General features: G+C 35.3%; 3 protein-coding genes and 1 pseudogene across 5 annotated transcripts; 3 read left to right on the top strand and 1 right to left on the bottom strand.

Moving 5' to 3' along the window:
- The first annotated feature begins 58 nt into the window (after positions 1-58).
- Positions 59-3,138, top strand: LOC133675031 (silicon efflux transporter LSI2-like; annotated as a pseudogene).
- A 5,575-nt stretch (positions 3,139-8,713) lies between these two features.
- On the top strand, positions 8,714-16,474 carry LOC133675548 (mitogen-activated protein kinase kinase kinase YODA-like). The gene is made up of 12 exons (XM_062096961.1): positions 8,714-8,995; positions 9,727-10,555; positions 10,647-11,384; positions 11,684-11,771; positions 11,914-11,976; positions 12,292-12,452; positions 12,584-12,659; positions 12,959-13,018; positions 13,108-13,215; positions 13,406-13,645; positions 14,948-15,039; positions 15,120-16,474. Exons 2-12 carry the CDS (start codon positions 9,990-9,992, stop codon positions 15,634-15,636), a joined length of 2,709 nt encoding a protein of 902 aa, XP_061952945.1. The 5' UTR covers positions 8,714-8,995; positions 9,727-9,989; the 3' UTR covers positions 15,637-16,474.
- Positions 16,475-17,751: 1,277 nt separating this feature from the next.
- On the bottom strand, positions 17,752-21,487 carry LOC133675743 (short-chain dehydrogenase TIC 32, chloroplastic-like). Its single transcript, XM_062097220.1, has 8 exons — positions 21,069-21,487; positions 20,035-20,266; positions 19,817-19,896; positions 19,565-19,718; positions 18,762-18,840; positions 18,415-18,517; positions 18,261-18,307; positions 17,752-18,111 (listed from the first exon to the last, which is right to left on the bottom strand). The coding sequence occupies exons 1-8, from the start codon at positions 21,172-21,174 to the stop codon at positions 17,953-17,955; spliced, it is 960 nt and encodes a 319-aa protein (XP_061953204.1). The 5' UTR covers positions 21,175-21,487; the 3' UTR covers positions 17,752-17,952.
- Positions 21,488-22,252: 765 nt separating this feature from the next.
- On the top strand, positions 22,253-26,638 carry LOC133675742 (SKP1-like protein 21). 3 transcript variants are annotated; one of them, XM_062097217.1, is made up of 11 exons: positions 22,253-22,545; positions 23,185-23,285; positions 23,399-23,434; positions 23,853-24,074; positions 24,335-24,526; positions 24,605-24,715; positions 24,910-24,988; positions 25,221-25,324; positions 25,490-25,638; positions 25,856-25,983; positions 26,224-26,638. In XM_062097217.1, the coding sequence occupies exons 2-11, from the start codon at positions 23,205-23,207 to the stop codon at positions 26,238-26,240; spliced, it is 1,119 nt and encodes a 372-aa protein (XP_061953201.1). In that variant the 5' UTR covers positions 22,253-22,545; positions 23,185-23,204; the 3' UTR covers positions 26,241-26,638. The 3 variants fall into 3 exon arrangements, with proteins under 3 accessions (XP_061953201.1, XP_061953202.1, XP_061953203.1); XM_062097218.1 differs by lacking the exon at positions 23,185-23,285 and having other exon boundaries at positions 22,255-22,545; XM_062097219.1 differs by lacking the exon at positions 23,185-23,285 and having other exon boundaries at positions 22,255-22,545; positions 23,389-23,434.
- Positions 26,639-26,725: the final 87 nt, after the last annotated feature.

Here is a 26,725-nt window from a genome sequence, read left to right as displayed (position 1 = left end):
AAGCCATGAATTGTTTTTCCCTTTTTTTTGGGGAAGGGGGGGGGGGGGGAATTTTTTAATCACGGTCCAGTTCAGACAGCACATAGAGAAGAAATCCCCAGATTTGGGATTTGGATTTGACAGCCATTTATGGCCCTAACTTTGCTGCTTCTTGAACAGTTGTCTGCGGACGCATCACTGAAAATATAATTAAGGTGCCAAAATTTCAATTGTTTTATTATTTAGGCTAAAAATATAAATATTATTAAGAGAGGGGTTGGAAAAATAATTTTCTTGCAGGGGTCAGGCCCTGCCTGCCCCCTATCTCCGCCACCGCGCATCAGCATACCTGAACATTCATGAACGGACATTTTAGTAATATGAAAATCATATTGTATTTTATAAATTCTAGTTTGCACTGAAAATGACAATCTGGCTGGTAGAGTACGCATATAGCTCTTCATTTTTTTGCTGTGCAGTCCACTTGTATCCATTGATCCTATCCCAGTCTCAGGAACCTAATAATCTCACAAATATCATATCTACTGTTGGATGGAAAATAACCTGTAACTACCAGTGCTTCTCCTACTTTGACAGATAGTTATATTTGTGACCTAAATGATTAGGCTCAAGCCTACTGGCTACACTACAAGTAAGGATAATCTACACTACAAGTAAAGCTATTATCCATCCATTTATTAGACACAACTTTGTGTAATAAGTAGTGAATGTTTTATTCACTTGGACTTTCATGTTATGCTGGCTACAGTTCTGTTTGACTCAAAAGTGCTATTTAGATTTTAGGTCCCCTGCTTTCCTATCAAAATACAGAAGACTTCACCAAAATGTCACTGGGAGTACTGGCATTTTTCAGAAAAGCAGCTGACTCTTGTTTTGATATGTTAAGGTGTTATCTTTCATTTTGAGTAAAATTTTTTTTTGTTGATTGGAAATGCTATATATTCCTTGATGGATATTGTTTGATCGAGGCACTGAGCAATTCGGAATGTCATCGAGTTCTTATTATTAGAGGATGGTTGTTCTTATTACTTCAACAGGAAATAATTTTCTGTCATCTTCTAATAGTTCTTATTATGTGAACTCCTGTTGATTGGCTGGTCTTCTTCTATTTTGAATGCCAATATCAAGGTTTCTAAGTTGGAAAGTAGATGGCAATGGCTCCTTCAGTGAAACTGGTTGGAGGCACGTTTGCCTTAGCAATATTCTGGGTGCTGGCAGTTTTCCCTGCTGTACCATTGCTGTCAATTGGGAGGACTGCAGGGTCTGTTCTAGGGGCTATACTCATGGTTATTTTCGAAGTCCTGTCTCCTTTTCAAACATATGCTTCCATTGATCTTCCAATTCTTGGTCTTCTCTTTGGAACTATGGTTGTGAGTGTTTTATCTTGAAAGAGCAGATGCATTTATGTACTTAGGCAAATTGCAATCATGGAAGAGACAGCAAAGGATTTAATTTGTAGAGTCTGCTTATTATCTGCCATTTCAACTTTCAAGTGCATTCTTCACTAATGACACTTCTTGTATGGTCTTGACTGAATTTGTACTCAATTTCAAAAAAGGTTGCTCTTGCCTCAAGTTCAAATATTGGGTCATCAGCTACTCCAACTGGCAACCCTCAAAACCTGGTTGTTGCTGTAAATGGACAGATTTCTTCCTGGACTTTCCTCGTTGAAACTTCCCCTGCAGCTCTCGTAGGAGTTTTAGCCATTGCTATACTTACCCTATGTATGTACTGGAAAAAACTATCTTCACATTATAGGGATGAAGAATATGCAGATGGGGAAATTGTTGCTGATGATGACGTGAGTTTCTACAGGTTTTAGCCAGGCACAATGTCACATTTCACATGCTCAAGCTTTCAAGAAAGAAGCTTCAGGTTGGATATGCAAGACTTGCCTTTCATTCATGGGAATTCGGCTTTTTTTGACATGTTGAGACACTGATCTGGTGCTAGTGAGAGTGAGAGTGAGAGTGACATGTTCAGGGTCCCCAGTGTTATGTTAGAGCCTGCAGGAAACTTAAGTGCTGCTCAATATGGAAAATCATATTGTGGAAATCTTGTGTGTACCTAGTAACGTAACTACTGCTGGAATGTTGATTGCCTTGATTATGGGAATGAATATGTCATGGACTGCAGTTGCTCTAAAGGTTCTTGATTTCAATGATGCTCAGCCATGCCTAGAGAAGGCATGACACCGAACTGGCTAGCTACTTCTGTTGTTTACTACCTGCTTTTCTCTGTTAGTTAATGGAAATTGAACATTTTCCATGGCGATTCTTCTCACATATGTCCAGAAGTCGTATTCTCTTTTGATTTTCTTTTGAGGGGAGGTTTATGACAATTGAAGGCTTTAACAAAACTGGAATTCCAAGCTCTTTGTGGGAATTCATGGAGCCCTTTGCACAAATTAACCATGCTAGTGGGATAGCAGTCCTTGCAGTTGTCATCCTTATCCTCTCAAATATGGTATCAAATGTATCAACTGGTATGTTGATACTTCTTTTTCCTCCAGGCCCTAGTTCATCTGTTGAATGATATTTGGCAATTTGGCATAGACCAAAATTCTGCTGATCAATGGAACTTCATACATAATGCATTACGTTATCCATTTATGGGGCATTGTTACAGTTATGACTGAAACAGATACGCACACAAGATGTTTATAGTAACTATGCTGATTATCTCAGTTCTCTTACTGGGGGCACAGATGGCATGACTTCTTCACACACTATCATTGGCTGCTTGTATTTCACCGGATTACGTGAAGAAGTCATGGCTGATTTTAGCATGGGTGAGCCGAGGGTGATCCAGTGGGCCATGCAGAAGATTTTGGGCATCGACTCTCTTGGGACTCTACCTAGGCCAAGGGTGATCCAGTGGAGATTTCAAGGACTTTTGGAGGTGGTATTTGGATGCTGGGTACCACGAATTCATGATGTCTCTGTGTGTGAAAAAAACAAACAAATAGAAATAAATGTAAAAGTAGAAGCTTTGTTTTGCACAGCACTTGTTAAATCCTATGCTGAAAACGTAAAAAATTATACAGTACGATTGTAGTTGTAAAGACTAAAAACCTAAAAAGTAACCAGACAAATGTCGGTGTGCTCAGTGATTTTACAAAGTGTGTATTAAATTTAATATTATGTCATTATAAATATATATTTATTATTAATAAATACTTAATTTATCTTTATTAGTAAATACTTAATTTATCTTTAATATTCTTCAAAGTAAAAATAAAGTTCATGTAACAAAAATACTCTGCAAAAAGAATTATAAAGTTGTTATAATTATGAGATTTCTATTGTATCAAAGCATTATTCTTATAATATTAATGGTCAATGCTTTCTTAAATACTATATTCATTAGAGTCATGGAGATTGGTACATATTATGTTATTTCTTTTATAAAAAATAGCAGTTGTTCTTATAAGTTAAGGTATAAGAGATACGTAGAACAAATATGTATGTGCTTGTCATAAAACATGTATACTGAACTGACTCGCATGAGAATTTCACTGGAGATATCACTTATGCCTATGGAAAGGCTCATATGACAGTTATATAGATGATCCTTAGACTTGATATCACTAAGTTATCTTGTATAAAGAATGTTATGCTTTGATCATATTACATGTTATCTTAATTGAGGTAACGAAATGATAGACATTGAATATAGCATAAACTATATGAAGGTACTTGAGTGATCAAAAGAGGATTCATCACCTTAGGTAAATTAGAAAAAATATTTCATCTGTTCTCAAATAGTATTGACTGAGAAATCATTAGCTAAGGTGGAATTAGATTTGAAAATAATTTCAAATCTTATTTAAATGATCAATAATTATTATGCAGAGAACAAACATGATTTTAACTAGTAGACATCCTCGATGTTTATTGATGAAAGGATCTTGATTACACTAAGAAACCAGTCACTAAAAGGTTAAGTCAAACCACTAAAGATTTTTCTAATATTTTAAAGATCATGACATGTTGCTAGATGATGCACCTGATCTTCAAATATAAATTAATTAATTAATGAATTGATAATAAATTAAATTATTTAATTTATTTCATTCTATTTAATTATAATTGTAATTTATATTTAAACCAACATATCAGAAACCTAATGGGTTACTCACGTTAAGAACTACTAGTCAGAAATTAAATTGAGATGATTTAATTAAGTATGAATTGATTAAAATATATTTTAGATTTTAAAGACTAAAATATAATTAATACATGAATTATATTTCTAGGCCTAGAAAAATAAAGTAAGGACTTGATTGAGTTAATTTTCAAAATTATCATGAATTAATATATGGATATTATTCAGGGGCAAGTTGATATTTTGTCAATTTATAGGGTTTTTTGAATTTTCCTATAAATAGTAAGTTATGCCTCTTATTTTTGTATAATTGTATGTTAGACAGAAAAAACTATGTAAGTTACAAAATAGAATGTTAGCACTCTAGATATAACAATCTCTCTATCTTAAACGGGAATTTGAGAGATTTCTTATTGGTGGTTCATGTAGACTACCGTTGGAAACTTGATAACTGGACGACTTGTCGTTTGCAACAACTCAACCTTTAAAGAATTGTTCGAAGCTAAAAAAGATTAGATCTTCAAGTAATAAATTCTTAAACAACTATATATCTGCCTAACGAGATTCTAAGGATTCCCAAATAATTTTTTTTATTGCTTCTACTACGTGTATGATATTAAGAAATCAACAGTGGTGTTAGAGCCATTGTTAGACAATCAAGTTTATTGTTTGCATGTTTTAATTATTATTAGTGTTAATTTTAAATTTAATTTTATATGCAAAATTATTTTCCCAAAATTATTTTTTCTCTTTTGATTTTTTTAAAAAAGGGTATTTCTACTATTTCAGCCAATTTTAGCCAGATTTTTCAAACCTGGTCGGAGCCTAACAAATTAGTATAACAAAAAGTGGTTGTCATGGGCGTTGCTTGTAGCGTCAATCATAAGAGGTAGCAACCCATGGCTACTCTTGGCTATGCTGGAAGCCCGTCGCGAGAGGCAGTCCTTCGCACTACTGGTTGTCATTACCAACAGTAAAGAAAAAAGGAGAGTGGTAGAATTATAATTATGCCCCTGGTTCCTTTTTAGGGTTTGGAGAAATTACCCTCTTACCCCTTGCCCTTTTTAATTTTAAGTATTAGACTTTTAAGTTTGCATATTGTAAATATAGCTCTAAAACTTTATGCATAATTATAATTTAAGATCTTAAGGTAAATTATGAATTTACTCTCTATAAATAAAATTTAGATTTCATATCCTATATTAAATTTACTATATAATTAATTTTCCTATTATGATTAGGAATGAATTAAATTATTTAATTTATTTTTTGAGTTTTATGATATCCTAATGGGATTAGGATTTATTTAATTAAATGGTTTAATTAAATAATATTTATAAAAATGGTTTTTCTAAAATAATGAGAGTTTTTTAAGCTAGAAAATTTTATTTAATTAATTCTAAAATAGTTTAGGATATTAATAAGAATTTTAATGTGATTAATTTTCTTATTGAATTTTGAAAAAAAAAATTCCTTGGAATTTATGTTAAATAAAATTTATTTTGTTTGGGAAATTATTAAATTAGATTTGATTGAATATTTCTAAGTGTTAGAAATATTATTGTATAGTAGCACATGAAACCAATAATTAGAATTGAAGGACGTAATGTAATTTATCATGATATTAAAATGTTTTTATGAATGATGAATGATTGTGCACATTAAAGATTAATATGACTATGTTTTTATTTTGTGGTTAAATGGTTGTAATTTTTATTAAATAGGGCATGTGTGTCTTGTCTTATATGTATTTTTCTTATGGGTTGTGAATTTTTTGCTCATCTAATTCTCCTCAAATATAACTCAAAGTTTCTTTAATTAATTATGTAAATGTCATGTATTTAGAAATATAGAAATTTAGGTATAGCAATTTCTCTCTCATAAATAGAGAAAAACTATATAAATCACAGAATAGAGATCGCACTTTAGGCATGATAATCTCTCTCTCTCTCTCTCTCTCTCTCTCATAAATAGAGATTTAGAAGATTTCTCACTAGTAGTTCATATGGATTACTGTTGGAGGCTGTATAGTTGAACGACTTGTGATTTACAACAACTTAGCCTTTATAGAATTATTTAAAGCCAAATAAGATAAGATCTTTAAGTAATAAATCCCTAAACAACTTTAGATATGTCTGCAAGATAAATTGAGATGTGTGTCATATATATATATAAGATGTTGCTCTTTTATCGTAGACACATTTACTGTTACTCTTCTTACATTTAATTGTGAATTGTAATAGTGAGATTTTTGAAAAATTTTAATTTAATCACCAAACTTTTCATTTGCACAATTGAGCCATTTTGAGCCCAAATTGAAGCCCAATTGCTTCTTTTTTTTCCGCCGGGGGGGGGGGGGTGAGGGTTGAATTAGAAGACAGTGAACTGAAATTAAAAATATTGGTAACATTGGTGACAACTTTGAAATTCGTTTCAAAATTTCATTTACGTTCCCCATTTTTTTTAGATATTGCATGATCGGTCCCTATAATTTTTTTTTTAAAATGCATTTTGATACATAACTGCATTTTCCTTTTTAATCCTTTTTTAGGTGGAGGAGAAAGAAGAGGTCGTCGTAATTTTACTTTTTTACAAAATTGTTATATATGCAGTCTTGCATGAAATTTTTTTCTTTTATTTTATTTAATAAATTTTACGTGTGTATTGATTTTTGTTATATATTGATTTTCATAAATAAATTTATTAAACATAACCAGATAAATGAGTTGTATTGTGATATAAATATTTAAATATTTTAACCTACTTTCATCTCTTAATTTTTTCGTTTATCTTTTGGTTATTGTTAAGAATGTTTTTTACTTATATAAATAATTATTAGTTTATTTAATTAGATAATTATATGAGTTTTTTTATTTATACTTTGAATTGTTTTTAGAAAATAGCCTGCAGTTTTTTTTAAGAAAAATTTACAGCCGTGATGACAGATTGTGCACATATATAATATTTTAATTTCTGAAAAGATAATATTTTGTAGATTTTTGAATGCATCGCGAGGTTTGTTTTTCCCTAACCTTTTGACTTGGAGGCGTATATATATTTTTTCCCGAAAAATATGGATTTTTGCATGGCAACTTATCTTTTGACTCCTTTTTTTTTTAGTATATTATTCGAAGCCCACGTGAGCTCTTAGGTTTACAATAGAGAAGGCATATGGATATTTAATTATTAATTAATGAGAAAGATTGTCAAAAGGGTGATATGTTTGACATTTCTGGGAAGAAATTAAACCCCATGGAGAAGAGCACTGTTCACGCGACTTGACGTTTTATCCGACAACATGTTCTAAGAGAAAGAGGTGAATTAAATTAATTGCTCCTCCCTTCAATTAATTACCTCCCTCATGGTTGTGTTTTGGCAAGAAAAGAAAACACATGCATGTGAATTAGCACATATGCTTGTGTTCTTGTCACTTAATTAGGCACTTGCAAGGCTGATGGTGCCTCCGGTTAATTAGGCACTTGCAGGGCTGATGCCGCCTCGGGTTAATCAGGCAGGAACGTACATAATCTCCCTCCCCTTAATTCATTCCATGCCGTCCTCTCTCCATCGATCTCCCATGTGTTGTCTGTAGATGATGATGATGATGATGCCGCCGCCGCCGCTGCTCCTTCCATTTTATTCCATTAATGCAGTCAACAACTGATTTGCTAGCCACAAGTCAATTTGGATCAGTCAGTGGAAGTGCATCTTAATTGTGGGCTGCTAACAGCTTCCATGATATCTCAAACCGTCCATAAAGAAAAAGAAAAAGAAACCACACACATTAATGCATCTTTATATTCTTTTATCCTTCATGTTATTTGCAGAATCTATTTTCATCTATCAATATTAAATCATTCTCCAGTTATTTTTCTTAATAATTCATTCACGGGATTCCCCCAACCTCCTTTGCAATTCCAACCTCAAAAATTAACTTTATTTAGTATGTAAACTTTAAATCTCATTATATAATTTAAATTATTATTTAATTATTAAGTAAAACTTTAAAATATAATTTATATTATTCTCTAATACAACTCTCATGTGAAAACCATTAAAAACTTGAAACTTGTACAAGTTTATCTTTAATATTACATCAAATAATTATCTCAACACAAAAAATATATAATTTATATTACTTTTTAATATATTAAACCTTCATAATTGAGGTTTACCTATGTAATTTACATTCAAGTTGGTATATCAATAACAAAAATAATAAAGATTTGTCTCGTAGGTTTTTCCTTAATTCAAATCTGAAATAATAATTAGTAAGTACATCTATCATTTGAACCGAATCTCAAACATAAAATTTCATGATTTTAAATAAATAATAAATCACAATTTAATTATGTTCTATAATCTTTGCTAATCCATGATGTAAAGCCAAAATCAAGCATAAAAGAACACTATAAGGATGTAAGTTTCCAAGCTCATCATAGAATTTCCCTGCTACAAGTAAACTTGCACAAAAAGAATAAAAAATCAACAATTCCAAATAATAATAACAATAGTAAATAGATAAATAAATAATAACCGCAGCAGCAGCACTGTTGTATTATATTATATTTTATTACATTATTAATATGGTAAATATCAACGCAAATACAAAGTTCATGTCATAGTTCAGACAGTCTTTCTGTTCTCTCTCTACATTCCTATCAAAATCTCTCTCCATCTAACGCGATCTCTTTTGTTCTCGTCACTACCTCTCAAATTCGAAATCTTTCTCTCATTTTCTCATTTCTTAGATTCAGATTTTTATTGGGTCTCTTTTAATTTTGCTTCTTTCACTCTTCAGAGTTCAAACTTGGAAGATTTGTTGTTCTAATCAATCACTTCATCTACCTCTACTTCAGCTTCGATGCTTCATCGAGCATATGGAAAAGTAAGGGTTTTTCTTATGCCCCATTTTTTTTTACTGATATTTTGAAGGAAATGGATTTGGTTTCGGTGTTTGTTGTTCGCGTCATGTTTGTTTTTCAAAAGTTTAGATCTGTTTGGTAAAGTTTTCTTCTTTTTAGCAATTTGAGGTCTTTAGAGTCTGTTTGGTTCCTGAGAAAATAGGCGTGAATGAAGAGAATGTGAAAGAAGCGAAGGAACCCACTTTGTGCTCACTCTTTTTATAGTTGTAAAAAAAGAGAGAGTAAAATCTGAGATTAATAATTGTGTTAGAGATATCAAAGGATTTGGGTTTTGTCAGTTCCTGTATTTAGATTTATAAGTATTGGAATGGAGTGTTTCTTTTTCTTGGAAAATTACATTTGATGTTTCTTTCCATTATTGAAGTCAAATGGATATTCCTGGAATTAGACTTGAAGCTGTTTGTTAAACCTAAAAACCAGTCAATAATGGGTTTTTGGACTTCTTACTAGTGTTTCCAAAAGACCATTTTGTACTCGAACACTTGTTGGCTCATACAAATGCGTGATTAGAATTAAAAAGATGAAATCATATGTATTCTTCTTCATGCAAATGTGTTATTGCAATTAAGTTTCTGAGACAGTGTTAGCGGTTTAGCTCTTGTAAATTTTATAGTTTTGGTTAATTTCTGTTATTTTTGAAGATATTCAGTTTCTTGAGAGAATTGAAGATGGACCTTTCAATTTATGCCTGCAGGTTTATAATCTCTGAAAGTTTACGATATCACTCAAAACTTCCCTCCTGGAATGTTAGCTGCAATTTTCATGCAACTCCTGTAGTGAACTTCGTTGTTGAACGAAGGACTCGAACTTTCTAAGACATCAAGCATTCTAGGGTGTTCATGTGGTTCGAAACTTCATACAGAGATGCTGTGTTGAGTGTTTGATATCAGTATGGAATAGCTTAGGAAAAATTTGCATAGTGATTCTTCAAAACCAAAAAGAAAAATTGAGAAAAAGATGCCTTCATGGTGGGGAAAGTCATCATCTAAAGAAGTGAAGAAGAAAGCAAACAAGGAAAGTTTTATTGATACATTACACAGAAGATTTAAGAGTCCATCTGATGGTAAGCTAAATGGTAGACCTGGAGGTTCTCGAAGACGCTGCAGTGACACTATCTCAGAGAGGGGTTCTCAATCTCGAGCAGAATCAAGATCGCCATCACCATCACCTTCATCAAAACATGTTTCTAGGTGTCAAAGTTTTGCTGAGAGGCCCCATGCCCAACCACTTCCCCTTCCTGGTGTGCACCCTGCAAGTGTGGGGCGTACAGACTCTGGAATTGGTATATCAACAAAACCAAGATTGCAAAAGGGTGCAAAGTCATCATTGTATTTGCCTCCCCCAAGACCTGGATGCATTCGCAATAAGTCGAATCCAACAGATTTAGATGGGGATTTGGCCACTACTTCAGTTTTCAGTGAGAGCTCCACTGATAGTGAAGATCCTGCTGACTCAAGTCAACGTAGTCCTCTGGCAACTGACTATGACCTTGGGACCAGAACTATTGCTAGCAGCCCTTCCAGGTAAGCCTGTGTAATTTTTGAATGTTCATTATTTATGGTTTATCTGCTACCTCATTTAACTAATGCAAATGAACTGCATTTTCCACTGAAGTGCAATGTTCAAGGATCACTGTGCTACCGTCAGCCAAGTGAACTCAAGAGAGGCAAAGAAACCAGCTAACCTTTCTTTTGGTAATCATACCTCCCCAACATCACCTAAACGGAGACCTATAAGCAGTCATGTGCCGAATCTACAGGTTCCAAAACATGGTTCTTTCTGCAGTGCTCCAGACAGCTACATGTCAAGTCCTTCCAGAAGTCCTATGAGAGCATTTGGCGCTGAGCAAGTCATAAACTCCGCTTTCTGGGCTGGGAAGCCATACCCAGACGTCAATTTACTAGGATCTGGCCACTGCTCCAGCCCTGGTTCAGGTTACAATTCTGGACATAATTCAATGGGAGGGGATATGTCAGGACAATTATTCTGGCAACAAAGCAGGGGTAGCCCTGAATGTTCTCCAATACCTAGTCCTAGAATGACCAGTCCTGGCCCCAGCTCCAGAGTCCAGAGTGGTGCTGTTACTCCAATTCATCCTAGAGCAGGAGGGACAATCGAGTCCCAGACAAGCTGGCCAGATGATGGGAAACAACAAAGTCACCGGCTACCCCTCCCTCCTGTAACAGTTTCCAGCCCCTCTCCCTTTTCTCATTCAAACTCGGCAGCAGCATCTCCTTCTGTGCCACGAAGTCCAGGAAGGGCAGAGAACCCAACAAGCCCTGGATCTCGCTGGAAAAAAGGAAAGCTGCTAGGTAGAGGCACATTTGGACATGTCTATCTTGGATTTAACAGGTATAAGCCCCAAAAGCAGATGCTTGAATTTGTTTGATTTAACAATATTGCATGTAAATGCCTTTGATGCATAATACTCAACTGTCTATGATCTACAATTATGTGATTGCTATCCTGACTTCAATTTTAACTTGGAAAGACGACTTCAATCAGTTAAGTTAATTATTTTTTTTGTGGCTTCTTTCTCATGAAAACTTACATGACTGGATCCACTTTTTGATTGAATGACATTTTAAACTATTCCTTAGTTTCCTAATGTTTGTGAAATTATTTCTGATTTTACCTTTACAATCGCTCAGTGAAAGTGGTGAAATGTGTGCAATGAAGGAGGTGACATTGTTTTCAGATGATGCCAAGTCAAAAGAAAGTGCTAAGCAGTTGATGCAGGTAAGTTGATTACACATTAACAATGAAGTTTCCTGTGACAACAAAATAAAGTTTGTTGCTTGCCGACAGTTTTTTTTATTGTTATTATTATTTAACCTTTAAATAACTTTGGAAGAAGTTCTTACTTTCAGTCTTTTGACAGGAAATTTCTCTTTTAAGCCGCTTTCAGCACCCAAACATTGTGCAGTACTATGGATCTGAGACGGTATGTCTCATGCACCATTCTTTATCTTTTGCATGCAGGTGCTATTGAATTTAATCCCTTGATATTTATATTGAATCTTTTGTTATTATACCATAATCTTTGGCTATTAGAATCAGTCCTTTTATGCAAGGATTAGAATGACAGTCAGTGATCATAAAGCCTGATAGTGGTACTCTAGAAACTAAATTTCTGGTCACTTTGAGTTTTGACTTATTTAACTCCATAGTGCAATAAGTCGGCATGTAGTGTTACTGCATTGTGTGCAATTTGCAATTTGAATCAACATTTGAAATTACTATATGATTTTTTGAACAGGTTGGTGACCGACTTTATATATACTTGGAGTATGTATCTGGTGGGTCCATATATAAACTTCTCCAGGAGTATGGCCAGTTGGGTGAGCTAGTTATTCGCAGTTATACCCAGCAAATCTTGTCAGGACTTGCATTTTTGCATTCTAAAAGCACTGTCCATAGGTGAGTGGACTTGCCTTTGTTTGATCTTCTAAATTATAACAATTTGTTTTCTCAACTTAAACATTGTTAATATTCTCATGCCTTTCCTTATTTATTCATTTATTATTTTGATGAATATCTTGTCTCTTCAGAGATATCAAAGGAGCAAACATACTTGTAGATCCGAATGGTCGTGTTAAATTAGCTGATTTTGGCATGGCAAAACATGTAAGTGTGGGCATTTAGTTTTTGCTCCAAAATGAGATAAATTTCAGTCCGAACTGGAGCTGATTTATTTATATCTAGGGATATGGAGTTAGTTGAATGGTGCATATGACAACTTGGCAGCTCTTGTAATCCTTTACCAGCAAGAAAAATTACCTTGTGAAGACTGATTTATTAAGTTTATATCATTTGGGTGCATGCACTTGGTGAAAAAAAGTTTTACGTGCTGCAGACTACTTTTACTGCCCCTCCTCATATGGTCATATCCTGCTTGCCCAACTGACCTAATCTCTGTTTTGCAGATCACTGGGCAGTCATGTCCACTATCATTCAAGGGAAGCCCTTATTGGATGGCCCCTGAGGTCAGAGTCTTTTCTTGCTCGATCTTTCTTTCCTTATCATATGGTGTTCTCCATATTATATTAAACCCTCATTTTCATTGTTTGCACAGGTTATAAAGAACTCAAATGGCTGTAATCTTGCTGTGGATATATGGAGTCTTGGATGCACTGTTTTGGAGATGGCTACTACAAAACCACCTTGGAGCCAGTTTGAAGGGGTAATTCCTATATATGATGATATTTAAATGTTATGTTGTCTAAAAGCTAAATATTTTAGTTGATCCAAGGATACCTATGTCAATTATTCTGATGTATCTTGACACACGGTTCTCATTTATAAAGATTTCACAGGTATCTGATTCTGTTTTTTCTTCTCATTGTCTGATGTCTTTGTTTTGCGGGCTTAAGGTTGCTGCCATGTTTAAAATTGGAAATAGCAAGGATCTCCCAGAAATTCCAGAGGACCTCTCGAATGAAGGGAAGGACTTTGTTAGGCAATGTTTGCAACGCAATCCAGTACATCGTCCTACAGCTTCCCAGCTTTTAGAGCATCCTTTTGTAAAATTAGCTGCTCCTTTGGAAAGACCTATTCTGTGCCTTGATCCTACAGATCCACCTCCTGGGGTTTCAAATGGAGTTAAAATTCTGGTATTTCCTTTTTTCATGTTGTCCTTTCATTTCTACTGAGGTCAAGTTTCACATGCCATGATGTTGAACTTTATTTCTTTCCTTTAGTATTTTCTGTTTGTTTTAATTAGGAAATGCATCATGTTAAATTTATCTCTGATATGGTGCTGAAATGCATTTTGTGCAGTCCTTTGATGCCATGATAAATGTATGAATTTGTAATGATGCCTGACAAAAATTAGGGAAAGAAAGAAGTTTGGTTATTTGTGGAACTTGTCATCTTTTTTTTTTTCATTCACAATAGTTTTACAGTCTGGTATAGAGTGCTTTCTCTGAATTTGTGGAAAGAAGTTTGCACTGGTAAGGATACAAGCAGAATGTGCAGCAAAGAGGATGCATGCACTGGATGGGAGGCTGTATAAACAATAACCTATATTTTTCTGTTTTGTTAGTATGTATGTGAGAGACACCATTGGATTTCTCTCCTGTTAGAGAAGTTGATAAGCCAATATGTGTCTGGGGTTGAAGGTTACACAACCCATATTCTTCTGCTTTTGTTAGAAGTATGACATGGGAGACACCTTTAGATCTGTCATCAAAGGCAGGAGCAGGATGAAAACCATAAGATGTTTTTGGAATAAGTTAGATTGCCTTGTTATGTGCAGTAAAGATTTGTTGAAAGAGTTAATGGAGATGAATTGGTTATTTGATGACCTGGAGATGCATGTAAAGGTTAAGTATCACAGAACATGACTTATAGAAGAATATCTGGGTGGAGTTTTTGATAATTGTTTTTTTCCATTTAAATTTGGATTTCTGAACCAATCAGCAACTTTGGAACAAATTGGTGAATGTATAGGAAGTTCACTAATGCTTCATGACAGCTACTAAAGTGCTCTTAATGTTGTAAGATAGCAAGACCTGGAAGGAGCAAATGACTGCTTGAAAGAATGTAGAAATAGTTCCATTTATGAGAAAAGGATTAGTCGGGCTCTCCTAAAATCTGTGATGAAAGGCTGAGGTACATGTAGTGGCAATACATCTTGCTTGTAGAGTGTAGTAACAGTCTCGATGTTTGCGTGTTTTCATGTAGTGCCAGTCTCTTTGTAAGTGCCTTGATTTAGGTTTGCATGAAATCCTGTGTAGGTAGTACTGTTCCTGGGCTAAGAAGATTTAGCAACTTTTGACTGGTTTGTTGGTTAACATATTTTGATGCTGCTACTCTGAGATCTCAAACAAGCAGTTTTTCGTGCCTATTGCATCATTCCTCTCTTGGATACCAGCTATGTTAAGTGTTGCTGCGTTTTATTGATCATTTTTCAGGGCATTAATCATGCAAGAAATTTTCCCACCTTGGATTCAGAGAGGCTTGCAGTTCATTCATCTAGAGTTTCAAAAACTGGTCTACATACCAGGTATCTATCTCTCTCACAATATCACTGCCATTACTGAAATCATCATCTTATTGTCTGATTTCAATTCCCAAAATCTGTAGTGATTTACACATTCCAAGGAACATATCATGCCCTGTTTCTCCCATTGGAAGCCCTCTTTTGCATTCAAGGTCACCACAACATCTGAATGGAAGAATGTCTCCTTCACCCATAGCTAGCCCACGGACCACTTCTGGCTCATCCACACCTCTGACAGGTGGCACTGGTGCTATACCTTTTAATCACTTGAAGCATTCAGTTCACTTCCAAGAGGGTTTTGGAAACATGCAAAATCACTCAAATGGTATATATGTCCATGGCTTGGCTTATCATGATTCCAGTCCTGATCTGTTTCGAGGAATGCAGCCAGGTTCTCCCATCTTCTCAGAGCTGGTTCCATGTGAAAATGATCTCATAGGAAAGCAGCTTGGAAGGCCTACTCCAGGGGAACCTTATGATGGACAATCAGTGTTGGCTGATCGAGTGTCTCGGCAGCTTTTGAGGGATCATGTGAAAATGAAACCATCCCTGGATCTAAGTCCCAATTCTCCTTTACCCAGTCGAACTGGAGGTATATAATCTAATAAATTGTTTGTGGACTGACGAATCAAAGACTGACGGATCAAAGCAAGCTTTCAAGGTTTTGAGATGGTCATTTTGGTTCTATATGATTTTTTATTCATGACATTAACAGCTGAGGAAAACTGGCATGTTCAACAAGGGGTAGGAAATGTGGAATAAGGTTTAAGGTGATGAAGTGGCTGGGGGCAGACTGGTCAGTGTAGTTCCAAGCTTATGCATTTGGATCCATGCATGACAAGCATGTTAAGGTATTTGACAGTACTCACTCTGGTCGGATCTTTAGATGCACTGAAATGGAGCTTGCTAACTAGACTAAGAAACTCGCTCATGTGGGCATTTTGTGGTGACATGACTTGCGAACTTGCACGAACTTCAGAGCGGAAATCTTTCTAGCACTTGGCTGAATTAAGATAAGGGATACATTCCCCCCCTGCACGGTGTGGCCTCTGATGATCCATTGTATGGCAGTTCCTTTAGTAAGGAAATTATTCATGGCATTGAGAACTGTATATTCTTTTAGATCATGGTATAGAAGAAAAACAAAGATTAAGGTAGCAAGTACGATTATTACTTTTCTGGGTCTGAAACGGCTGTACAGAAGATGAACTGAACCGGGATTAGAAATTTGTTTACCAAGCAGATGTGGATTTGACGAGCCTGTGCTTGTCTGTTTCGTGCAATGGTTTATGCTGGGGCAGATTAACTGTTGTTCAAACTGATTTACTTGTATGTACATTACCACTAGTAACTGAAAAGAATCTAATCCAGCGATTTCTGTATTTTCTTGTTCTCGTCAATTTACTGAATAATAAGGTATCATGTGCCTTTCGACTTATCATGCGTTGCGAAGCCATTCAAATGATGTAGCGAATTGAAGTTTATGTTTGTCTTGAGAAAGCATTAATGGTGTTGCCATGATTCCTGCGTTGTTACTACCAAATGTATATCTGCATTCGGTAAAGATTTGTCACGAAGTAAAAACAATAAAAGCTGCTCAACGTAAGCAAAATGAAAACAGTAGTCAAAATTAAAGTCCATCAATCATTTTTCCTGTTATCCAATTAACTTTACATGAGAAGGTTTAAGGGAAGATTCAAGGACTTAAAAGTCTGCTGCAAATTTCTTAACTGATGCCATTGTGCTTAAAAACAATTCCATGGCATCAACTTTTGCAGCAGGATTTCCCTTGGTCCATGGCTTCCTGCACCTCCCTGCTGGCTACCATATTCCTCACTCCCCATGACTACATAAGCGTTCTGTTTCTGCTCCAATCCCACTTGATGCTCTTGCAGCAGAATAGCGTCAATGGTCATCAGATAAAGAACTTTTCACCAATGCTTTTGCTTTCAAAAGATCACTTATTTTTGGGAGGAAAAAAAACTTGACCAGTGATAATGGCAGTGTGTTACAAGACTTGGATTAATTGTCGGGAGCAAAGATTGAAAGAAGTAAGCAACCTTGTTTACAAAAACAGCAGCCAGCAATACCAGCAACAGGAAGCAGCAGTTAGAAGGGAATCACACGTGGCAATGAGTTAGTTGGCAAGGAGTTAGTTAGCAGTTAGAATTCAATTAGAAGTTAGTTGATGGATGGAAAGAGGAGAAAGGATTGTATAAATAAAGTAATTGTGATGGTCAAGCAATAAGAAAATCCAGTTTTTGCATTACACTGCAAGTCTCTTTACTTCTTCTGTTACTTTCTTCTCAAATTAGAGAGTTCTTAACACAGTGAGACCAGAGCCATCAATCCCTTGTGCAACTTTTGCAGCTGTGGAAGTAGCTGAGAACCCAGATGCTCCTTTTTTGCTCAATTTCTCTCTCTCTTATCATTCCCACATCTTCTGCAGTAGCCCTTTCTTTGTGGTTGTACTCTCCAAAGGTCAGTGGACAGTGATGGTCTAACCATTTCCTTTCTGTTACGAGCTAAAGCAAGGGGCCCAGTCCAGTCCATGGAAACTAGGCCTGCCCATGAAGCCAATTTAGTTCAACCAATGATCTCAATGCATGCAAGCTCATTAAGGTTAGTTGCTGAGATCATGTCTGATAATTTTCAGCTTTGTACAGTTAAGAGTTTGAAGGGAAGGAAAGGGGAGGGCATGTCATGACTGATTCCTTTTCCAAAATGAAATACAAATGGCATTCCTTAAAATTCTTCTTCTTGAGAAAGTAGTATTCCTCAAGTGCATGGTCATAATAAAACATTGATATCAAAGACCATATGGCAAATAAAATATACCCTCATCTTTTTCAGATACAAGAATCCCACTCAAATATAATACATTATTTTGGAAATATAGAAACTTGTATGCATCATTTATTTAACCAAATTCATGCTGAAATCCCAAAGTTTCTTCGCTAACTCAGCATCTTTAGCCATTGAGGATGCTTTGGCCAAATTACAACCTGAAAAATATTCACCACTTACGCCCTTTACTTGTGGATTCAATGCCACATAGCACGTTGTTGCAGCACCCTGCAATCAAATTCAAGAAAAAAAAAATGAAATGTGAAAGGAAACGAAGAATTAGTAGGCTTTTATGCAATAAAGGTATTTAGTTTAGGGAACTTTGTAAACAAACTAAGTGCTATTAGGAGTTTTATTATGGAAGGCAGCTAGCTCACCTGCTGGACATTTTTTAGAACAAGCCTGGCAGCCGACTCAAGGAAGACTGAATTAAATCAAAAGAACTAAAGTTAAGAAGGTATTTTGCTCTTGAATTTAGGACTCAGTCCAGAGAAGTAGGACCCAAAAGATAACATAGTCAAAATGTGAAACCTCTTATGGGATTGTCATTGGCAAGACTTGTATTATGACGGAAAAGATTGGTGGCGATTACTCCAGGATGCAGTGAATTTGCAGTAATGTTTACTCCATCCTCCTGATTATCAAAGCAACCAACATTATAACTGATTACCCTTAACGTCATATCTATCCATGCACAGATATAGTGTAGGTTATCATCTACAAGCAGTTAGAGGTTTTTTTTTCTAGAAAAGAATGGTTCGAATCTTATTGTGGCTAAAAAAATATGTTTATCCGTATCCATAAAAGAATGTATCGACTTTCTCTTTTCACCATCAAGTACTTCCTGTGACCCTGTTATCAAAAAGAAGACCAGATACCTTGAATCGTCTCATGAGTTCATTAGCATGCAGCACATTAGCAAGCTTGGACTGGCCATATGCCTGGAATTTTTTATACCTTTACAAGAGCAATCATAGACAATTAAAATCCTCCATTCGAGATCGATATTAAATAGCAAGATTATATCAAGTAACAAATCAAACGTACTGAATAGCATGCATCAAATTCAATGCATGTTGAGAATGCTGATAGAGTTTCATGATTTAAGAGCTTACACATGATACTGGAAGAAACTGAGATGTTTTATGAAGGTTATTTCAATAAAAAAAGTCATACTACATTTAACAATTATGTCTTGTGAATCACATCATACAAACACACAAAACTGCCAAAAAACTGACATATGATAAGCTATTAGCTATTAAGTATTCATGTTTACTGATAAAATGTTCAATCACAAATCATGGGGATTTGAAAGGCCTTCAGCTAAATCATATGAAGCATGCACAATAGTTTAAAAAACTGAAGACAGGTCGAAGTATCACATGCATATATTCTCCATGCATGGCACTAAGAGAATTATCTTTATTTCATCAACTTTGTTCTGCAGGTTCAGATTTCACTTTAAGACATAAGATTTATTTCATCATTTAAGCAGAAAAAATATAAAATATGTTGTTTCTTCAGAAAATTGAAAGACCTAAAATGCAACTGCCAATATCCTGGGAGTAGGCATGTTTAAAAATAAGTATATCAAATTATGGACACTGTAATCCTGTTTGCTGACTAGTATGCTTTCAAGATTAGAAATTCATGCAATTCTGAGTGATTATAGTGTTACCCTGACTGATCATTGATTTTATCAAAACGAATCCCTTCAGGATATGGGTAATGGTGAAAGTCAGAGGAAACATTTATAATTCTTCCTTCTCTGTTACTTTCATGTGCTGTTTTCTTCATGGTATCCAATAAAAGATTAGCCAAAAGAAAATGTCCTGTGGAAAGTATTAAGAGAAAATGACTTAGTCAACTCGTTTTTGGATAAGAAATAATTAAATTGGGATTTTTCTATAAAAAATAATAATATTAGTACCCAGGTAGTTTGTTGCAAACTGTAGCTCCATGTTGTCTTTGGAGAGCATGAATGGTGGCGCCATGATTCCTGCATTGTTACTTACAATAGAGAAGATAAAATGATTCATTTTTCTATAATTCAGTAAATTGAGAAGGATCAGGCTACACTATGAAAGCTATGCATGCGTGAACACAGGCCATATCGTTCAATCATTAGGATTCTTTATTTTTCCTTACATTAAGAGGTTCAATGGATGACCAGAGGAATTGAAATCCGATGCAAAATTCCTCACAGATGCCAGAGAACTTAGGTCCAATTCCATGGCATCAACTTTGGCCGAGGGTATTTCCTTAACTATTGCTTCTTTGACATCTCTTCCAGCAGCCATATTCCTGACCCCCATAATAACATGGACACCACGCAATGCAAGAACCCGTGCAGTCTCAGTGCCAATACCACTAGATGCTCCTAAAATCAGAGGATGCTTGTCAGTTCATAGTGCAAATACAAATTATTGAATGTCTTGAACACAAGAAAATCTGTGCAATACATGCAGTCAACAATAAGAAGCTATAGAATATACCCATTAATCATAAAGCATGTAGATAGATTTACATTCTCCGCAATAAATGTTTTGTAATCTTTCCAAAGACGTGCAAGCGTATTCATTTCATAGAATTGTGAAGAACTAGATCCTAAAACCCTGTCAGTAATCCCTCAGATGCTATCAGTTCTAGCATTATATACTAGCAAATGAAATGAACTTGCAAATAACTGAGGCATTTTGGGTATTGTCTCACCATACAAATACCACAACTAAAGGGCACAAGATGGAATCTGAATTCTGTAAGATATAATCATGATTCCTGAATATCTACAGAAGCACAAACCTTTACCGCAATTCCATCCTAATAAATCTTATTGAAATTTTCAAAAATCACCCCAAATTTGCACCAAGTGCTACATGAATTAACATCATGAATCACAAACGGGACAGCATAGAAGAGAAGTAAAACTTGAGAGCTATAATTAAGATGGCAATGTATCACTAAGAGATCCTATGTATAACCATAGAAAGATGGAAAGGCCTGTCAAACATGGAGACATTTGCTAGTTTATTAAATTACCGTCTCTTTCATCTATCAAAATGGACTCTGGACGTACTAAACCTAATAAATTCAGATAAGAACCAATCTATCCCTTATTCTTTTTGCATCCATAAGTACAAGACAAGACAATCATAATTCAAACAGAAAAGAGTATGTAAGACCTGTAACAATGGCAGTAAGGCCAGAGGCATCGACCCCATGAGTGACTTCCTCGGCCGTGGAAGACGAAGAGAACCCAGATGATCCTTTCCTGTTAAACAACCACATGATGGTTAGATGACCTAAACTCAGCTAAGTGGCAGAGTATACAATGACAGGACAACATCAATCTTTCTTGACTAATGACTCGTGCTGTGGTGGAGCAAAGAGATAAAAAGTCCATGGCCACGCTGCTGCCAACTGCCAACCGCCAAGCCAGCCACCATCCTTTATTTGGCACCACGAAAACCGCCACTTCCGTACGCTGTCGTTTCTACTTAAATTGGCAATTTAATTAATCTGTCAAGGTAATTAGGATGTTATTGGGGCACCATTTTTGGCTGGGAGTTACGAGTTACAAGCATGCATCCATCTCTATGCCCATTTGTATTTCTAAATATGTATAATGTACTCTAGAACCCATCAAGATCAAAACCAATCCATTAAAAAGTTTTAGCCTTCCAAACCCACTGAATTTTTTATTTTTTTTAAAAGGCACATACGATGTAATCTACAGCAGGAAAAGCAAAGAGAAAGCTACATTTTGCAAGATCCATCGAAAGATTAAATTTTCCTCGAAATTAATCAAATCTTATTGGAAAAATATCTTGCGTATTTGAACATGCACGCACGCATCAATGATCAATAGGCTGGCTTGTTTATAAAAGATAGAAGAACCTCTCCCTGCATCCAAAAAAATATTTAATTTTAATTCATTAAAGCTTCTCGTTAAAAAAAAACTCAAACCTTAACACACATGGTATGTCAATTTAAATCATAAAAAAATTCGATTTTAAACTAATATGAAAATAAGTGTAATTTGGCATAGACATTAATGTCAACATGCTAATGAATTCTTCTAATTCTATTACTAATCTTAACATTCATGGGCAAGGCATGTGAAATTAGGTAAAAATAAATAAATATTATTTTGATATTTGAGAGCTGACGAGGAAAATACAAATCGACCGTACAAAACAAGAGAGAACGTAAATAAGAAATCTGGGAGGGGTAATAATGGAAACATGATGATGGACCGGTCGTTAGAAGTGAACCCAACGGCCAACGGAACGAACCAAGGCTGTCATATAAATTGTAAGCCCAGTTGAGGTAAGAAACCAGACAGCTGCAGTTAAAACTCAAAAAAGTACAGTGTTGAAACCCTAACTAAACTAACTGAGAGAACGAGAGGGAGTCACGTGAGAGGCAGACCATCTTCTTGATAGAAGTCACGTGCACCACCCAACACGCAGCTCACCATAAACAAAAGAGAAAGAAAGAACAACGAAAGAGAAATAAACACCAGAAATTAAAAAAAAAAACTTTAAATACCAAAAATAAACCCTAAGCTAAAATCTTTTTTAAAAAGAAAAAGAATGCAACCCAAAACCCTAAATGTCTAAATATTTTTCCATAATCTCTTGAATTCTCCCACTCAAGGTAAGCTAGAAACTTCATTCTCCATCTCTTGAATTTAATCCATTGATGAATGTTATTGCTTTCCATTTGTATTGAAACTTATTTTGATTGAATTTTGAATTTTTTTTCTTATTTGTATCCGATTTTTAGTGTTGGAAATTGAATTTGTATTCACCAGTTCGAACTCGGTCTTTTCTAGAGGTTATTTTTAACAGATAGTGAAGTTTTCTTGAAAGGAAGAGATGCAACTCTCTGTTTATTTTTAATGATTCTTCATGCAATTGTTAAAAATATGAAATTGAATTTATCACTAGCTTAGGTGTTGGACATTCTCCTTCTCCTTTTCCTCTCTACATTTTTATTGCGGCAAAGCTTGTATGCTTCCTTCGTTAACAAAAATGGACGAATGGACGGGTTTTTTTCTTTATTACTGAATGTATAGTTTTCATTTTATAAGTTCCTGTTCTAGACGAGCTTAGGCAACTTTTTTTTGTGGTGAATTCTTGGTTATCTTTTTAATAAAGATCTGGAGATTAAGAAATTGGAGAGAAATTTGATTTATAGTAAATCTTTTCACTGGTTTCTGCCATTTGTTCAATCAAGATAACATCACATGATGCTTGCTTCTCTTGTTTTTTTTTTTTTTTTTCATGATTCAAGGAAGTTTTGTTGATAAGAATATGCTGATATTCATGTCGTTGGGATTCAACAAAGGGTCATGTTGGGAAGCATTGATACAGAGCCTATGTGCATCTGAAGAAGTTAACATTCTGACGAGGACACAACTTTTATTTCCTTCGCTTCTTTCTTGTTTTTAAAACCATAGGTGCAAGCTCTCAATTAGTATTACTAAGTTTTTTACAGTTTTTACCAGATGTCAGAAGCTGGAATGGCTGTAGTGAAACCCCAGGTATGTCTTACATAGTTGTGTAAATAGTCCTTTTTCTGTTTTAATTAGCTTTATTTTGTGTTCCTTTTAAATTGATTTGTATAGATGTAGATCACATTTCTCCTTCTTTAATTGGCTTCTTGTTGGTAACATATGCATCTTTATTGGCAATTTGTTTGTTTGATGAATAGTTACGCAGTAGGTTGAATATTGGAAAACTTCTAGGGTTGAGAAATATGATTGTATAAAGGTTGTTCAGTAGTTGAGGTTTGTTTAAAATTGGGTGAAAAAGGAACTGCTGGAATTTTAATTTCTGGATACGCAGTACTGGCATCAAGCTTTTCTTTTTTTCCCCTTTCTTTTATTTGCTTATTTGTAGCTTTAATTTGCCTTTTTATTGCGTTCTTTCTTAAACTTTTTTGGGGTTTTCTGTATGAAGATGAAGTCTTACATTTGGCTCCAAACTGCCGATGGTTCTATCCAACAAGTAGAAGAAGAGGTAGCCATGTTTTGCCCCATGATATGCCGAGAAATTATTCAAACAGGCATGGGATCGTCCAAGAATTATGCTATATCACTTCCTCAACGAGTGAATCCTGCCATTTTGGGCTTAATACTTGATTACTGCCGGTTTCATCAAGTACCAGGTCGCTCTAATAAGGTCTGACTTGTTTTTTTCATTTTCTTCTCTGCTTTTTCAGATCCTGTAATTCTTCTGCTTTCTCAGATGCTATCACTTCCCAGAACTCTGGAATTTTAGGGATTAGAGAAATGCCATCATCTCATATTTGATTATTTTTTTTTGGCGTGGGTGTGTGTGTGTGTGTGTTTTGGAGGATGGGTTGTGGAGATGGACAGCATAGCTTGTGGATGGCCAAGTTGAGTAGTAATGTTATTTTTACTTGCTCATTCTTTTTCTAGGAGCGAAAAACTTTTGATGAAAAGTTCATTCGGATGGATACAAAAAGATTATGTGAGTTGACATCTGCTGCAGACAGCCTCCAGTTGAAACCTTTGGTTGATCTTACAAGCCGTGCGCTTGCTCGAATTATTGAAGGGAAAACTCCCGAGGAGATACGTGAAACATTTCATTTGCCTGATGATCTCACAGAGGTGTTGCCAATAATAAGTCAATGCTTTATTTCTTTAGCCTATGTGAGTGTTTTCTCATGTAGATTTGGTTTTCTCCAGGAAGAAAAATTGGAGCCTCTTAGAAACATCACTGATGATCCACGAATCCGGCTTCTAAATCGATTATATGCAAGAAAGCGGAAAGAATTAAAAGAGAGAGAAAAATTGAAGGTTGTTACTTTTTTTTTCCAGCTTTCCCAAGGACAACATTTTATTTATTTATATCATTTGGCTGATTTTTGTTTCTGTTGGTGCATCTCTTAATTGTGTGGTTTTAATTTCTCTACAATCATTATAGTATTCAATTCCTCATACCTGCAAATGGATCTTGTAATAATAGCAAATGGATTTTTCACATGTTCTAGGATGTTGAGGTTGAGGAGGAGCGTGCAGATGACCGCTCAGTTGAGGATCTCCTATCATTTATAAATGGTGCAGATGGAGGTATGTGTGTGGATGTTTCTTCATTATCCTGTTGAAGATGGTTAGCACCATCTTCTTACCAAATCAATAGCACTTGATAACAACAGGTTTCTTCAGTCGCTTCAGACTTTTTAATGATATTCATGTTCAGTATATGGCTTCTACGAATGTTTGAGTGAATCAGTACTTAAATAGTTATCTTTTAAAGTATCTTCTGTTTTTGGAAACTTATAAAATGCGCTACCATTTGCAGATTCAAAGGGGTGTAGAACGAGTAAGAATAAAAAGAAAAACCGGAGAAAAAAAGATCAATCAAAAGATTCCTCCTCAAACAATTCAAATGAAAACCAAAAGAAGGTTTCAATTTCTTTCTCAATCTTCTCTCGCACATTTCATTGCTTCATGGAATTGCTTTGCAGTAATTGTGTCATATTTAGTTTTGCATGTCATGATTATCTTATTGGCACTGTGAAGGGTGCTTTTCTCTCATTGCTACTTTGCTGTTGTTGGTTGATTTCTTAGGAGTCAGACACTCTCCCTTCTGCTTGCCCTAATGATGAGGTTAGCGATATTTTGGCAGCCTCTCCTAGTAGAACTTCAAATTCTCAAGACTTTGATGATGCTGGCATTGATGATGATTTAGATCCTGCAAAGATGGAGGAACTTGACAGGTTAATTATAATGCTTGATTATCCGATTCAGTCAATGAGTTCAATTTGTATCTTGTTACTAGCAGCATTTCATGTGGAGTTTTGACACTGTTGAAACAGCAGTATATTTTAGACTGCAAAAGTTTGTTAAACTATATATTTCTTAGGAAGAGAGAGAGGGTTCTTAGCGCTCTCTGATTCAGATTCACAACTTCTCTTTTAATTTTCTATAATACAGGGAGGTTGAGGACTTTGCTCGTAGATTAAATTCGGATTGGCCAGAAAGGATGCAGGAAATATTGTCGTTGGGCCCAGAAAGAAGGCTTGTATCTATGAATGTCAATGGATCTTTACGTAGATATTCAGGTCATTTTTTCTTCTCTTTTTCGTTTCTTTTGGGCATTGGCTTGTGTAATTTGGCAGCCTGGTCAGTGGAAGTTGTCTGGGATGCTCAAGTTTGTTAGGTGAAAATTTTTTCCAAGTCCTCACAGAAAGGAATAGCATACATGAATCTTTTGGTCTAGATGGTATGGCGGACTTCCGTAGGGCTCGATCCATTGATAGATTTTCTAATGTAATTAATGCAATATTTGATATGTATAACAGGTTTGGACCGGAGATAATGTGAGGATACTCTTGCCCTTTCAAAAACCTTCAGCAGCAGCATGAGTGTTTTGGAGAAGATACTGCATGGGGTTCGCTGCTGTCAGATGCTGGAAGAATTGAGGCTGTTATTTGGTGTGTATCGCATGTGAGCATATTGTTTGTTTGACCCACCAAAAATGCAAAATTCTTCCTGGGCATCCTTGTATGTTCGAAAAGTTTAGAAATTAGAAATGAAAAGAACTCATAGTGGGCAATTCGAGCACAATTTGCTCAGTTGTCTATATTTTTTCTGCTGTTGGGTTTTGTTTGTGACTTTCAGCTGTTTTCATCGGCTAGCTCTTGTACCTTCGAAACATTTTGCTTCCTCAAAAATTTTTTCTTTCTTTCTATTGAATGCCACTCAAATTTTTTTCCACATTTACAGAATGCTTCCTATCGCCTTCTTCATGAAGATCTCCAACCTATAGAAAAAGATTTGACGATACATAGTTGCTTATGTAAC

Source organism: Populus nigra, chromosome 16 (assembly GCF_951802175.1).
Source record: "Populus nigra chromosome 16, ddPopNigr1.1, whole genome shotgun sequence".
Classification (NCBI taxonomy): domain Eukaryota; kingdom Viridiplantae; phylum Streptophyta; class Magnoliopsida; order Malpighiales; family Salicaceae; genus Populus; species Populus nigra.
This window is presented reverse-complemented; position numbering and strand designations above follow the sequence as displayed.